At 35.3% G+C, this 17,159-nt stretch overlaps 1 protein-coding gene across 3 annotated transcripts in view; it reads left to right on the top strand.

Annotated features, from left to right (window-relative positions):
* The window catches only part of PDE4D (phosphodiesterase 4D), a 1,577,486-nt gene that overhangs the window by 356,477 nt on the left and 1,203,850 nt on the right, over positions 1 to 17,159 (top strand). For all 3 annotated transcript variants that reach the window (XM_078004763.1, XM_078004764.1, XM_028850059.2), the window contains one exon: positions 1,514 to 1,644. In XM_078004763.1, the coding sequence (XP_077860889.1) occupies positions 1,603 to 1,644 (42 nt within the window). In that variant the 5' untranslated portion in view covers positions 1,514 to 1,602. The remainder of the gene's footprint in view (positions 1 to 1,513; positions 1,645 to 17,159) is intronic.

Raw genomic sequence — 17,159 nt, 5'->3', positions numbered from 1 at the left:
TCAGAGAAACAGTATTTATCTTAGCAACTCACATTTGATTGTGCATTTTTCTTTAATCTTCAGGCAAGCATTTCTATCAACCTTGGAAGTAGGCTTTGTCGGTTGTTTGCCTTTGAGTCCCCAAGTTGCATCTAGAGATATTCTTAGTCGCAGTGAACTTTATTTCTCTGTTTCTACCTCTGCTTTGCTGTTATGGGACCTCTAACCTCCCGCAAAGTGTCTTCGTTTTATTTTGAGAAGACTTGAGAGGGTGACTCACATATATTCCAAACAAGTATTTTCAGCCTTTAAAAAGGCTGTGTCCCTGCAGGCTTCTCTGTTTTCATTTTGTATGTTTTTTAAAAAATGATACATAGTTACTTTATTTTTCATCTTTTAAATGTATAATTCATACTACTTTGTACTTTAATATTTTTCAATCATTTTAGCAAAACCAGCTCCTTCAGACCTTCACCACTGTTACTCTTTTCCTAAAGTCTCTGATTCATGTTTTTTGAGAAGCTTAGAACAAACCCAAATGATAGAACTACATGCCACTGTTAACATCAGCCTACACCTACAACATTAGCCTAAACCTGCAATATCAGAGTTTTTGTGGTTTGACCAGGCCTTTTATCCTCTTTGCCTTACAGTAAGTTCTTTCCCTGAAAGCACTTCAGTCCACATGCAAATATACCCTGTAAATATGTAGGTTGTGTCCTGATGTAAAAGAATATCATAAATGAACACAATACGTACAGCTACTTGATTTGTTCTATCTTCAAAACTGAAAATGGAGAATCTCCATTGTAGTGTCTAGGAGAAAGCAAAGATTTGTTAGATAATGAGGATATCAATGTCATTCAAGTGGCAATTACTCTGGAATATTCCTTGAAATAACAGTTACTACTTAACAGTTATTGCTTATACTTTTTGTTCTCATCTTCTCAAGTATTCCTTACAACCACTTAGAACTAAAGGGGTAGAGAACTCACTAAATTTACTGAAGAGTTATTGGATTGGCTTTAAGGTACTATTGATTATTGTCAGTGAAACAAGAGGCAATGATGCAGTTGCTCAGAGGGCTCTTTTCTTCACATGTAGGTAAGATTCCTCCAGCAGTGGATCACCTTAGTGATCCCTTAGTGAAAAATTGTCGAGTCCCTAGCTGTCCCAATAAGAATCAACATATACACAATTCAGTTTGCATCGTCATTTTATACATGTAATTTTAGGTTATGGCTACCATATCGGTTTTTATTTTTTTATTATTTTTTATTTTTTTCAGCCACTAAAACTGTAGAGTTGAATATTTAATGGAAAACAGATGGTGCTTGAAATCTCTAACTTACATTTAACAAAAACTGTTTTGGAAATGTTGCTTGTGTATATGTTTTTATTGTTTTAAACACAGCACCGTTTTAGCCTGTTCCGATGAATTATTTAAGAATTACTGTCCCAGTCTAAGAGGGCATTTCAAAGTGCATGTGTTAATCATATACTTGATTAAACATTTCCTTCCTTTTCTTTTCAGCATTCCAGTTGGCTTTTGAGTGGATACTTGCAGTGAGAGCATTGACACTGGAAACACTAGTTCCCATTTTAATTACTTAAAACACCACGATGAAAAGAAATACCTGTGATTTGCTTTCTCGGAGCAAAAGTGTAAGTAACTTTTGTTTTCATTTGTTTTCTAAACATGTGTACATATAACATTTTAGTTTTGGTTTTGGATTTTAATACTGTGCTATCATGATTAGGCTTGTGGGAAACCTTTAGTTAACTTACAGTTCTCTGACTGTACACAGCTTATTAACAAACGAAGACTTATTTGTCTATGTGGCCTGGTTAGCATTTGATGAAAATTCTTTCAACTAGTTTATATCTTACCATTCATTCATATAAGTCTACTAGCCTGATATTGAACACTCTTAATTTTTGAGTGCATGCAGAAAATATATGATTAAAAATCAAAACATAGGGAATTTATGTCTTGAATATGAAACCTTCTGGGCATGTCCAAAATCATAAATTAAACTTATGTCATTAGGTACTTCAACCAGTAACATTCTGAAAGTTCTTCCCTTCCATGAGCTTTCAACCCTGGCATATATATCTAATTACTTCTTTTAATCTTTTTTTTTTTTTTTTAATATTTTAAGGTGAACTTCCTCAGGGCTCTACTGAAGGTTAAACCTTATTTCCAATTACGTAGTGTTCTTAAGATACCACAGTCATGATACTTTTAAAATTTATATTAGCTCGTGGCAAAAAACAAATAGAGCAACTCAAAGAAAGCCACACAAGGCAAGGATGAAAGCGATTGTTAATTTCCATCAAGCAAGTGCTTAGAACACATCCCTTTGTTCATTTACCCATGGGGGTAGGCATCCAAACAGATGTAGTTGTGATGTAGGAATATTCATTTGAAGACATCAGGAAAACCACAAATGCAAACACATTTCTCTGGTATGAGAACACTTTGTGTTATAACCAGTGATTCTATTGTGATGGCCCAAGGTCATCTTTCATCCTTTCTATGGAGTTACCATCCAGCTTTTAAGGGTGAGGCATGAGTATGTGCAGATGTATAGTATGCCTAACTGTGTTTGTTAAAAAATGAGGATTTGCTGAGACATATGCCAATCCTTTGACTGAATACTATGTTTAATAACTAACCAAGTAAATTCAACAAACTCTGAGGGATTGTTCAAATTTATGTGTTTTACTGGTTGGTATTTGGTTGAATGTATTATTGCATAAAAGAAGGGGCCTGGCTTTGAGCTTGGAAGTCCTTTTATCATCATACAGTCACTCACTGTAATAGGAGGTGATCTGCATACAAACTACCAAACTGCAAACACATCTTACTCTTACGGAGTTTTCTTATTATAAATTAAATATGAAATTAAATTATTCATATAATGTTTTCTTTTATTGAATTTCAGAGACATGTGATCTGAAAAAGATGTGTAAAGGCAAAAGGGAGAATATTTTGAATAATTACAAATGTGTCATTAAACATTTCCCTATTCTTGGAGGAAAACATTCTAAAAGCAGATGATTAACTGAGCCGTGACTTTAAGGAACTGAGACTACTTAATGATGCTAGGACATTTCCTATTTGTATTTGTTTAATGCAAAAAATTTTATCTTGGTGGAAACAGTCAAGTGTTCCAGATTAAGAGAACCTGAGTTGGCCTACGTTTGTTCAAGGTAAACAGTAGAACTCTCATTTCATTGCTTTGTAGCTTCACTGGCATAAAGAAAATGCTTCCACTTAATTAAATGATCCTAAGCAGAAGTTAATGTTTATCAGAAAAAAGAGCCAGACTTATTGCCTAGTTAGAAGTTGTCACTTTAGGGCTATAAATTTTATTTTGCTCTGGTCTGAGCATGTCACCCTCCAATGCTTAACGTTTTTGCCATAATATAATCCAAAATTGTAGACTTAGAGGTAGATGTTTCCTGCTTTTGATGAAGAAAGTTTAAAGAATTAGTTCTCTTTAGAATCTGAGGATGTTTATCTTTGGTTTCAAAGAAAATGTTAGAAATGTAAAACAGTCTCTGTTCCTCCCTACATGCCTCTCTGTAGGTCTTGCATCTTTCATTGTGAAAATTTAAGGCATACAAAAGAGGTAGAAAAAAGATCATCCTTAAACGATCACCTTATTTAGTGAATTCCTCTCATGAGAGGGGTTCCAGTGTATCTTGGAAGACCATTTAGTCACTTTTCAACTCAAACAAATCAGGCATAAGATGGGTGGTTAAACTACGTGAGAGTTCTGTTTCCTACCAGTTATGAATTTCTATGATTCTATGCCATGTTGTGCTCATTCATAAGTTGAATTGAAGACCAGTTCCCAAATAAATAGAAAATCAAGGCATCCGGGCAAAGAGAGTATATTAATCAGCTTGGGCTACAATATACCATAGACTACCAGGTAGCCTAAACAGAAATGCATTTTATCACAATTCTGCAGGCTGGGAAGTTCAAGATCAAAATGCCATCCAATTTTGTTCCTGGTAAGCGCTCTCTTCCTGGTTTACTCATGGCTTGCAGAAAGCTACTTTTTTCCTGGGTCCTCAAATGGCAGAGAGAGAAAGCAAGCTCTCTGCTGCTGCTTCTTTTAAGGTCACTAATCCCATCATCATGGCCCCACCTTCATGAATTCATCTAATCCTAATTACCTCCCAAAGACCCCACCTCCAAAAACAATCACAGTGGGGGTTAGGGCTTCAACATATGTATTTCAGGGGGACACAAACATTTGGTCCATAAGAGAGTTTGAATTTTTTTTTTTTTGAGATGGAGTCTCGCTCTGTCACCCAGGCTGCAGTGCAGTGGTAAGATCTCAGCTCACTGCAAGCTCTGCCTCCCAGGTTCACGCCATTCTCCTGCCTCAGCCTCCTGAGTACCTGGGACTACAGGCGCCCACCACCATTCCCAGATAATTTTTTTTTTTGTATTTTTAGTAGAGACGGGGTTTTACTATATTAGCCAGGATGGTCTTGATCTCCTGACCTCGTGATCCACCCGCCTCGGCCTCCCAAAGTGTTGGGATTATAGGCATGAGCCACTGCACTAGAGTGCAATGCCGGGATCTCTGCTCATTGCAACCTCTGCCTCCCAAGGTCAAGCGATTCTCCTGTCTCAGCCTCCTGAGTAGCCGGGATTAGAGGCATATGCCACCACAACTAGCTAATTTTGTCTTTTTAGTAGAGACAGGGTTTCACCATGTTGGTCCGGCTGGTCTCAAACTCCTGACCTCAGGTGAATTGGATATTCTTAAGGCATGATTGATTTTTATAAGTCACTGTCTTGTTTAAGCCCAAAGGGTAGTGACCAGTATACTAGAATCTGTATGTTCTCCCAATTTGATAACACTAAAAATGATCTGGTCAACATCTTTCTCTTCATTTCTTATTTTCTAAATTTTATGTTAGGGACATTCTTACCAATGATTTTTGAAGTCTGATAATCTCTTCCTAGACCTAGGAGCTAATTTTAATTTTACTGTAAATGATTTTCCCCTTTCTTCACTATTCTTAGTTTGCTTATTTTATATTGTTCTTTCTTAACATCAAATCTAATGACACAGGTCTCTGAAGTATCTTATCCTATCAATGGATTGACCATCTAACTTTTCAGATGTTTATAAATTTCAGAACTATCTGAGTTACCCTTCTTCCCTCTGCTAATGTCTGCTTTCTTACTGGCTTTTAGCTAATCAGGGGAGGGAAGGAAAGGTACAGACAAGAGAACAGGGTATAAAAAATTTTTGTTGTAATTATATATTTTAAAATCAGGAGGTAAACAAAAATTTTTAGCATTTTTTTTTCTTTATAATATCTCTGTTATTCTCCAAACTCATGAAGTTTTATAAATCTTCTCATCTGGAGAATAAACTAGATAAATTTTAATTCTTATTCATTAATAAATTTTCTTGTGTATTAAATTCTAAACTTTCTTGTAGCCTTTTGCATTACATTCCCACTTTTCTAGTACACTGAATCATTTTCTTCCTACCAGTTTGAAGATATTCAAGATGTCATCTACTCACTTGGATTTGTTAATTTTCTTGATGAAATTGCCCTTTATTTGACTTAGGATTCTTATGGATGTTCTACATTTGGATAAATTTGTCACTCACCAGATGTCTTTAATTGATGTTAACTGTTCTTTTTTGATAGAATTGTTGTTCAGCGTTAATTCAAAACTGGAAGCAATTCCTTAGTGTTTGGAAGACATAGGGTATCTGTCACATTCTTTCCATAATGAATTTAAAGCCCACCTAAATAGGCTGTCAGTTTTGAGTCCAGGGGCTAGGAGCCCATCTGGTGAAATTTTTCACAGTAGGCTCCCTAGAATTGCTTATTTTCATGGAAGACTTTAAAAATATTGTACAAACTTTATAAACTAAAGTGATTTTATTCTTAAGAAAAGATATGTATTTTTTTCCATCTGTACCTTTACATTTCTGAGTTTTTAGAAGCAGTCACTCACGTAATGACCCAGGGTGAGTTATTTATGCCATTTTATCTGCATTTCAGTGTCCGCCTGGAGTGGGCAGCTGAAAAATAAATTTGGAAAAGATGATACATTTTGTTATGGCATTTCAGAGCTATATGCATTCATTTTTCCTCAAAATTACCCCACAAGATAGAGTATTTTTTTTCTTGTATGGTTAACGTAAAAATAACAAATTCCTTTCTAGATGGGCCTCATTTCTCTACGATACTCAACCGCACCTAAGCTATGAGATTGACAAAGCTGTTGCAGCTTAGAATCCTAACAAAGTTAAGGATGTAGAAACTGATTTTTTCACTGGTATTCACTCAGTGGGGTCCAAAGAAGGTCAGAGGAGATGAGGTAAAAATCCTTTGTAAAGCACAAAATACAAAACAAAACCAAGCTCCTGCTTGTGTCTTTATTCACAACAAATTTATATGAGAAGTTGTAGTTTTAGAGATTTCACTCCTTTGATGCTTATAGCTGCCTTCCCACCTGTTCTCTTTCTTTACAAAGTTCTACAAGTATTTACTGAATGGCTACTGTGTGTTAGCCTCTGAGTATCCAATGTAAGATACATGTTCTGTCTCATAGAGCATAACTGATAACTAAATTTATAATTTTTATAATTTGCTGAAATTATTTCACTACTGTCTCCCTAACCCTGATCACCTAAATCTATCCCATTTTAATCTTTAATTCTTTGGAGGAAGACTGAAGTTCTGTATCTCTCTGAAGTCTCTATGTACTTGCATTTCATCACATTGTGGGCACCCTGTTTAGTAGGGATATTTTGAGCTGTGAATAATGTGCCATAATTGACAATTATGCTCATTGTTGCAGAAACATAGATTATTTCAGAGTGGGTAAAAAGAATTTTTCTCAGATAATCAACAGTAGTATAAGAATAGCCAAGAGCATAAATAAATGTGAGAATGACAGGAAAGGTCTGAAAGAATAGGGACTGATCAGCAACCATTTGCTTTAAATCAATCACATGTCACATGACTGTTTTAGTGGCCAAAGCCAATCATTAAATTGTCATCTTGGAAAAAGCTCCACTGTTGTCTATATTGTGATGTGTTTGCTATTTCATTTTTGGACAATTTCAAGTTGAAGTTGAATTACAAATGATTATGTCCAGGAAATAATTGCATATATTGTACTTACCAGCGTAAACACCACAGATAAAAAAAAAATGGAGAGAAATCTTGTTGCATTGACAATGAATATTAAAAAATTATTCTTACAGACAAAAAAATCTGTATAACAAAGTGAAATTTGAAAGAAAAGCATAATTGATGGAGTTTTATGTCAGTAGTATTTGCTCTAGAAAAATGTTTATAATGGCTGCTTATTTTTAACTGAAGGTAATTCTCTGTTTTAAAATTTTGTTTAGCTTTTTTTCACTATTGAAATGGCAAGTGTTTTGAAAGCTAAAAATCTGACTTCAAATAAAATTATTGATGTGTTTACATTGTTTCCCATGGTCAGCACTTTCAAGGGCAGAACTGGAATTGTCCCTGAATTATAGTTCTGGCTTTGCATCTGTGCATCTATGTCTTGGTAGAAGTAGGAGTAAGAAAACTATAAGTAATTAGATTTATTATCAAACACTTCCAATATCTAGCATAATTTTTTTCAAAGGTAAAATGAGAAAAACAGCATTGAAATCACATTACAAAATAAAGCAAACAAAAAATCCAAACCAAGCCATCAAGCAAAAATCATTTTTAAAATGCTATACAATAATCAATTGTGATCTATACTTCTACACCAAATCTTTTAAGTCTTAAAACTTTCCTAAATGGAATTAATCCATCTATAAGCAGGTAACAACTTTACTTTTATTGTTGAAAAATGTCAGTCTTTTCAGTTCACAAGTTTCCCTAACTTGTGCAAATTAAAAGCCATAATAGCAAGGCCAAGAATGGTTCGTTGGTATATAGTTAGAGCCACCCTGACCCTGCTTTCTAGTTCTTTCTATTACCCAGGATATGCCATATGCCACACACATGGGGGTAGGGATACAGCCCCACTTATAGCACAAGAACTGGGAATAAGACATTTAACTTATAACTCTTTTATGGTCATATTCCCCTCCCACTGCCATTCTTCCTACTCTGGTAGTCTGGACTTCTGTTTTGGCAATATTGCTTCTGTAGTAAGGATTTGACTGTACTTGCAGCCCTCAACATCCTGAATTTAATCCAATCTACAATATTTGTTAAGCCCTCCCAACTATTTGACCAAACTAGGACAGTTACATCCCATGGAACTGTATACCAAATGGTACCTCAGCAGTTCAGAGAGTTAACACACCACCAGTTCACTTCCAGGTTGGGCTTTAAGATTTGCAGAGAATCTTGCTTATGAAATCATATTGGCTAAATGTATTAAAATTACTAAAAACCAATGATAACACCACAGTAACACAACAAAAACAATCCTTTCTATAAATTAACTTAAAACAAGAAACAACACGCTTTAAATGTCATCATCTCTGCTTATTGTATGCCCTTAAATATATTATTAAATGTCCAACTTTTATTTTTCTAGAAGAGACCATTACATAGCATTGATTTGCTAGCAGGGTTCTATTTGAACATACCAAAAGAGACCTAGATTTTGCGCAGAAACAATAGTCCCAAAATAAACAAGGGATTGGAGGAAAAGATGAGAGATGTCCAGCATGTCTGCATATAAGGGCTGAAAAAGTCAAAGATTCTAGTTTTTTTTTTTTTTTTTTTCTTTGCAAATGCTCATGCAGGGATTCAGAACATGCATTCCTTACCAAAAGAAAAGGAAATAATTGGCAAGTAGTCAAAGAAGACCATATCCTTGAGTGGATAGTATTGTTATCCATTCGGAAAGCATTTACATGTTTTGATTTCCTGAAACAATGCTGAAAACTGTCCTAATGCAGGAAGGGAGAATTGAAAACAACAACCATAAAATGCAATTAGATGTTGGTAAAAGTGACTCAGAATGTAAGTTAAAACTTTCTAACACTATGTTCAATAGGAGTGGTGAGAGAGGGCATCCCTGTCTTGTGCCAGTTTTCAAAGGGAATGCTTCCAGTTTTTGCCCATTCAGTATGATACTGGCTGTGGGTTTGTCATAAATAGCTCTTATTATTTTGAGATACATTCCATCAATACCAAATTTATTGAGAGTTTTTAGCATGAAGGGCTGTTGAATTTTGTCAAAGGCCTTTTCTGCATCTATTGAGATAATCATGTGGTTTTTGTCTTTGGTTCTGTTTATATGCTGGATTATGTTTATTGATTTGCGTATGTTGAACCAGCCTTGCATCCCAGGGATGAAGCCCACTTGATCATGGTGGATAAGCTTTTTGATGTGCTGTTGGATTCGGTTTGCTACTATTTTATTGAGGATTTCTGCATCGATGTTCATCAGGGATATTGGTCTAAAATTCTCTTTTTTTGTTGTGTCTGTGCCAGGCTTTGGTATCAGGATGATGTTGGCCTCATACAATGAGTTAGGGAGGATTCCCTCTTTTTCTATTGATTGGAATAGTTTCAGAAGGAATGGTACCAGCTCATCATCACTGGCCATCAGAGAAATGCAAATCAAAACCACAATGAGATACCATCTCACACCAGTTAGAATGGCAATCATTAAAAAGTCAGGAAACAACAGATGCTGGAGAGGATGTGGAGAAATAGGAAGACTTTTACACTGTTGGTGGGATTGTAAACTAGTTCAACCATTATGGAAAACAGTTTGGCGATTCCTCAAGGATCTAGAACTAGAAATACCTTTTGACCCAGTCATCCCATTACTGGGTATATACCCAAAGGATTATAAGTCATGCTGCTATAAAGACACATGCACATGTATGTTTACTGCGGCACTATTCATAATAGCAAAGACTTGGAACCAACCCAAATGTCCATCAATGACAGACTGGATTAAGAAAATGTGGCACATATATACCATGGAATACTATGCAGCCATCAAAAAGGATGAGTTCGTGTCCTTTGTAGGGACAGGGATGCAGCTGGAAACCATCATTCTCGGGAAACTATCACAAGAACAGAAAACCAAACACCACATGTTCTCACTCATAGGTGGGAACTGAACAATGAGATCACTTGAACTTGGGAAAGGGAACATCACACACTGGGGCCTATTATGGTGGGGGGGAGGGATTGCATTGGGACTTATACCTGATGTAAATGATGAGTTGATGGGTGCTGACGAGTTGATGGGTGCAGCACACCAATGTGGCACAAGTATACATATGTAACAAACCTGCACGTTGTGTACATGTACCCTAGAACTTAAAGTATAAAAAACAAACAAACAAACAAACAAAAAAAAACTTTCTGACAGGGTTTTCTAGCATTAGTACAGTATTTTTTGAGGAAATTATAAAATGGTCTTATATCAAGATCTTTTAACAATCTGATGAAGTATTTATGGTTCTTTAAATTTGTATTGTTAATATCATACTCTGAATTATAAAAAATTTAAAATGTTTATAATCTTTAACTTCTCACTATTATATTTATAAATGTGTATATAATTTGTGCATATGTAGATATTCATGAGGAATATTAACGTATATGTTAATTGGCACCTGCTCATTTAAAACTAAAGTTGTATACTTTCATTACAGTAATACACATCATTCATTAAATTATCTTGTGGGTTAGTTTTACAAATTCTTACTGTTACATGACTTTGGGTGAATGACCTCACTGGTTTCTGTATCACCCATGTGTAACATGAGGGGAGTAGATTAAATAAATGAAAAGATTTATTTCAACTCCAAGGCTATGACAATGTATTTCCAAGATTGTGTACTTCTTAGAACAGGCTCAATAATAATTTTTCACATTATGAACCTTGCAGTCAAAGAATAGGTTCTTCTTAACCTAACAAATGACTATCCTTTCCACTCAAAGTATAAACAGGATCCTGATTCATAAATTGAGTTCATCAAATCTCTGCCAAGTATGCAAAATCACTGCCTCTGTTTGTTGGACATTTATTGCCTCTAAGAACTGATGGAATCGAAAATAACCTCATTTTACTGGGACCTCAGATAATTAATTATTTAAATTTTTTGCTGCTTTAAACATTAATTTTCTTACTTTACCCATACATGTTGCTGATAGAAGCTGTAACATTTTGAATGGTTGTGCTTTGAAGAAATCTGAATCCTTTTGCTTTATATTCCAATGACAGCCGCTTTGACCAGCGACCAGCTCTCTTCTGATAACTACCATTTTGACCCCCGCAGTTCACCTGTGGTCGCACCAAGCCTGTCTGTTTTTCCATTAACAGAGACCTCTGAACTGTTGTACCAAATGTGGACAGTGTTATTTCTTCCTCACTTTCCTGAATTATAACCAGTTCCAGGTGGTAACATACAACCAAACTTTACTGAGTCCTGGACATAATGGGAAAAAAAAATCTTAGTGTAGAAAGAAAACCATAGGACTGAATATAAAAAGTAATCATTTCTGGCATTAAAGGACAAACCCAGTCCTTTCTGCTTAGTTACTGACCTACCCCCTGTTACTTTACTTATCTTCCCACAGTGAAATGCCTTTCTTCTTATATCCTACATGGTTTGCAGGCCCTTTACTCCAGGAAACCCAGGGGAGATCCCTCATTCCAAGTTCAAGTAAACATAATAATTTACAAAGATACAACTCTGCCCACAACAAAAACTCCTTTTACAGCATTATGCAAAGGCATTTAGACTGGAACGTCTATGTTCCAGACATGGATCTTAACCAGTCCTTTGTCAAACTAAAGGAGCAATCTTTCCTCAAAGCTGGAATGACACCTTTTCCTTTAAAATAACACTTCGTGTCCCACAGTCCCAGATGTTTTCCTTAAGACTTTAGAAAATACTGGGATCAGCTGTTAGCCAAGAGTACCCCCATTCCAATAAAAATATTTAAAGACATGGAAAAATCAATAAATTCAAACAATCATCATTCTCACTAAACCCTTATCATTTTTATGACTCACAGTAAATAATCTCAAGTTCTTTATTTTGGTGAATTAAGAAATTCCAGAGTAGACTATCTAGCTTCTGATTTAAGTTCAGAGATGCAGAGAGCTTCAGAGAGTGTCTTTCTCATTCTTACTGTAAGGAAAAAGCTATACAAACTACCTATTCATTAATTTTAAAAAAAATGCACCAGCAAATTTAGGTTGCAGGGCAATCAAACAACTCAAAATCTGGAAAGAGACAGGCACCTGCAAGGAGAAAGAGGATGGCATCATTTGTTTTTCCTTGGGCAGACACCACCAGATGTCATATAAACCAGCAAGATGATTCAGTTGAACATTTTAATGAATTACTAAAGGCTGAGTATGGGCTAGCATGAAAATGTGACACATTGGAGGTGGCAGATATAGGGGGTACATCCTATAGCAGGTTTTTTCTCCACAAAACCCACCAGGCACTCACAGGAAAGACTGGGGAAAACAGCAGCCACTTTCAAAACCACAACCATTTCCCAGTGGAATGAAAGAGTTAAATGGCAAAGAGAATGGCAAAAAATCGTTGTCTTAGGGAACTGGAGGAAACTGATTGGTGATGGTGGCAGTAGGAAGAATGATCGTGGTGAGGGGAAGAAAAAAAAGTAATGCTCTATCCCCAGGAGTAGGGTACAGAATATATGCTAGGATTAGCACAACAATTGGAGAACGTTGCAGGAGCACTTGTGAAGGCCACATTGCTGATACAGAGGTACATATTGCCTACCTGAGTCTTAATCAGAACATCAAGGAATGCCCTTCCTCCCTGGCCTGCTACCAACAGCCTAACAAGTGTTGAGTAAAAATAATATGGGAATATGGCTGAATATGGAAGAAATTCAAGGGACACATTCTCTTTAGGGCACAGCATTAAGGAAAGACCCAAAGCTAAAGGGGGAGCAAATATTAAGAAAAAAACAACTGGCAAAGTCATTTCACAATCTACTCCTCTTTAAGCTTCCAGAAATATCTATCTCAGTATCTGCTATCCTACACAAGATATCCAGCTTTCAGCAAAATATTATGAGTATATGAAAAGGCAAGAGAAAGCACTCCAAAGAGATAATACACACAAACATGTGATATATGGGACACATATATAAAAATTATCAGACAAGGAATTTAAAGTAACTATGATTAATATTTTAAAGGCTCTAATGGAAAAGGTTGACTACATGTGAGATCAGATAGGTAATTTCAGAGGAGATATGGAAACTAAGAAAAATCAAATGGAAATGCCAGAAATTAAAAACATAGTCAAAGAGATAAAAAATGTCTTTGGGCTTTTTAGTAGACTTAAGACAGCTAAGGAAAGAATTACTGGACTTGAAAATAAGTCAGTGGAAATTACCCAAACAGAAAAAAAGAGTGGAAATAAAAGAGAGAAAGAAAGAACATAACAGAGCATCAAAGAACTCTGATACAATATTAAATGGCATGACATATCCATAATTGAAATGACAGAAGGAGAGGAAAGAGAAAAAGAGGCAGAAGAAATGTTTGAAGAAAAAATTGCTGAAAAAATTTCCAAAATTGATGATGGACACAAAATCACAGATTCAAAATCTCCAACTATAACAAGCAAGATACATACCAAAATAAACACACATGTGCAGAGGCATATTATATTGAAACTGCTAAAAATCAAAAACATAGAGAAAACCTTAAAGACAACCAGAGGAAGGGAATGATAAATTACCTAAAGACAAATAAGGATAAGAATTACAGCAAATTTCTCTTCAGAAACGTTGCGAGCAAGAAGAAAAAGGAATGACATCTTTAAAGTATTGAATGAAAACAAATCCAGTAACCCATAATTCTATACCCAATAATAATACAGTTAAAACAGGAAGTTAAATTTTTCTGACTGAACTTTTTAGTTCCTATTCTCTGTGATGTCCCCAAAGTAATATGCACCTATACCCTCATTTTATTTTGTCTTTCCTTTTCAAATCTGAGAGGGTAAAGCTGTTTCTTCTATTCAAGACCAACACCTCTATTGCCTCAGAGGACTTAGTCAATTTCCTCCTCCCCCTATAGGCTCAATTGCAGTTTAGCTCATCTCCCTTCTATCTCTCCTTTTTACCTTGGTCTATGAACTAGACCATCTAATCCATTCTGTCACTCCTGTCCATGTATATCTCTTTTGACAATTCTAGTATTTATCCTTTTCTTCCTAGTAGTTATTGTTATTTCCTTCTCAGGCTGCATGCTCCTTAATCAGTGCTATTCCCCAAGATTCAGTCATTGGCCCATGTAATATTTTAAGGTATGAAGACACCTTAAAGATTGTAAGATGTCCCCTTTCCTGTCTTAACTGTCTTCTATTTGATTATCTTTCAATTTCCATATTCAGCTCACATTTCTAGTTTTAATCATAGGACTCTAACCAAGTGCTTACTGAACATTCACAACATCTACACATTTCCCAAACTAGATCCACCCACTATTCTTCCTCATCTTTAAACATACTGCTACATATTCTAAATATTTTCTATTATATTTACTGCCCCAGCTATCCAGTTGCCTAAGACAGAGCCCTGGGAACCTTCCTCAGCTCCAAACTCATCATCCCTCCCAACATCTAAACAAGCAACAGGTGTTATTGCATGTTATCTATGGGGTACATATTTCTGAGTCCTTCTCATCCCAGGTTGACTTCCCTTTCCACCAATGCCCTGGGGATCACCTTGTTTTTTCTTCCCAAGATGGGTCTCATTAATATATATCAAAGTAGTGAGAATTAGTAAAATTATATATTTTATGTGGAAACTGCTGACTGTTGCCCCATTATCTGTTTCTGTGGCAACTCTATTTTTTCCTATTATGGTGTACTAAGTGTTTTGAATCTATCTTTTCACAACTGCTTTTGATTAGAGTTTAAGATAGCCTTTAAATACTAAATTCATAATAAGGTGGGTCCTGATTGTGTGTGTATGTGTGTGTGTGTGTGTGTGTGTGTGTGTGTGTGTGTAATTTCTATTACAGCTATGATCCATAATTCATTATTTGTGAGGAATAATTATAGCAAAGGCTGATTAGATGAAATGTTAGATTATTTATTATACCAGATGTCTGATGGAATCAAAGTCTAATATGTGTGTTAATGTGACTAATAAGAATAACAACAATTATTTAGGATTGCAAAATGCTTTTAAGTTTTCATATACCATTACAACATTTTCTTTTTTTTTTTCCTTTATAAAAACTCGCAGGTAGGAAAGGCAGTTATATTTATCCTCATTTTATGAGCCTTAGATTAAGTGAGTTAGCCAAGATTGCACAACTAGTAATGGTGAATCCTAGATGTACTTTAGTTCCTCTAATTCCAAATTCCTTACTTTGATCACTAAACCCTGGAGCCACACAAATGTAACTATAGGCATGACTTACACACTAATGTATCTGTTACACCATGTGCCTACTGGAGAGAAACTGTAACATATTTATAGTCAAGTATCTATATTTATAGCTATCCTCACAGTTGGATAACAATGTTATATTATAAACTCTAGATATTTTTGCACTCTATAATATGACAGAAAGTGGATTTTTTGTTTAGGAAGACATTTTAATTATGAATGGAGGCTTGTTGGGTATCCCTATTATCCTTTGTTAAATCACAAGGAAGGTAAACTTTTTTGCATAATAAAGTATTAGGATTTTTAAACTTGTCCCCTGACTGCTGAAGATATAAATTTTGGGGAGAGGCAGTGCTTTGGAGGACTCTGGTAAGTGAATAGATATAAGTAAGTTCTGCAGAGATAGAGCCATGGACAGGGCTTAGGAAGAGGGACTACCAGTTGTCCATGTAGCAAAGGTGGTCTAGTTAAAGTCTCTTTAGAATGAATGAGTTCTAGTAACCAGTTTTAAGGATTTGTCTGGTTTTTTTTTTTCCCTCAACCCTTTCTTTAAACTTTTTTCTAATCACAACAGCATTGTGACAATTTTGCCTCAAGATGGGAAGAGAAAGGCTGTGTTCCTCCTAGAGACAAAACAGGGAAGAAAGATAGCGGGGGCAGAGTGAAAAAAATGATGGCTGTGGAACTGGAACAACTGTGCAGAGGAAGCTGTGACAAATAATTAGGCTTGGTGAAGCACCTGTCCCTTTGGAGGAATTTCCCAGAAATACTGGGAGGGGCTCTAAATGTCCCATCGTTATGTGGGGAGATGGTTTTGTTTTTTGTATTGCCCACAGAAGTCTGAATACATTCAAATATTTTGTGTGTGTGTGTGTGTGTGTGTGTGTGTGTGTGTGTGTGTACTGAAGTACTTGGCATAAGGTTATGCTATTTCAAATTAACTTATAAAATAATTTGGTTGATACAATATTCTGTGATCAAAATTTATTGAGGGATTTACCAAATGCCAACGTGTGTGTGTATGTGTATGTGTGTGTATATATATGTGTGTGTGTGTGTGTATGTAGTGTGTATATATATACACACACCTATATATATACACACATGCATATATATATTTTGATAATTAAAGGAGTGAATATATATATACATGCATATATATATATGACACTAATAGTTTATGTAACTATTCTATGATACTATTATTATTCCTGTTTTTTGGATAAACAAACTAAAGTACACAAAGGAGCCGATGCTTATGTCTACAATACCTAAAACATACATATTTGAAATAAGAGAATATTAGGAAAAAGTCCCCAAATTTTATGTAGGTTTTAATAAAATTGAAAAGTCAAATCATTTTAAAACCTTAAAGTTAGTATATGGAAATATTTTGCTCAAGAGTGAATTTTAGACCTCCTGTCTGGATGTGAGTATGGAACACATTATTCAGTTTCTTTTTTATAACTTTAAATAGCTTGTAAGAAGGCACCTATGCAAATAACTATTTCTCCAAGATAAGTGGCCATGCAGGCCTTATGATCTTTTGAACACTTCTTCCCAAATACTTCATTTCTAATTAGAGGATGGTCATTCAGATTTCACTGGATTTAAATCCACAGTGGGATAGGTTTTAATCCTTTCTGGAAAAAGTATTTATAAAGCATATGCGAGTTTCAGAATAGTAAGAGTTTTTATTCAGTCTCCCCTTGGATGTGTTCACCCTTCCTTCTACCTCAGATCAATGCATTTCTCTAAGTTTTATACTTTGTTTAAAT

This window comes from Macaca mulatta, chromosome 6, assembly GCF_049350105.2.
Source record: "Macaca mulatta isolate MMU2019108-1 chromosome 6, T2T-MMU8v2.0, whole genome shotgun sequence".
Classification (NCBI taxonomy): Eukaryota; Metazoa; Chordata; class Mammalia; order Primates; family Cercopithecidae; genus Macaca; species Macaca mulatta.
This window is presented reverse-complemented; position numbering and strand designations above follow the sequence as displayed.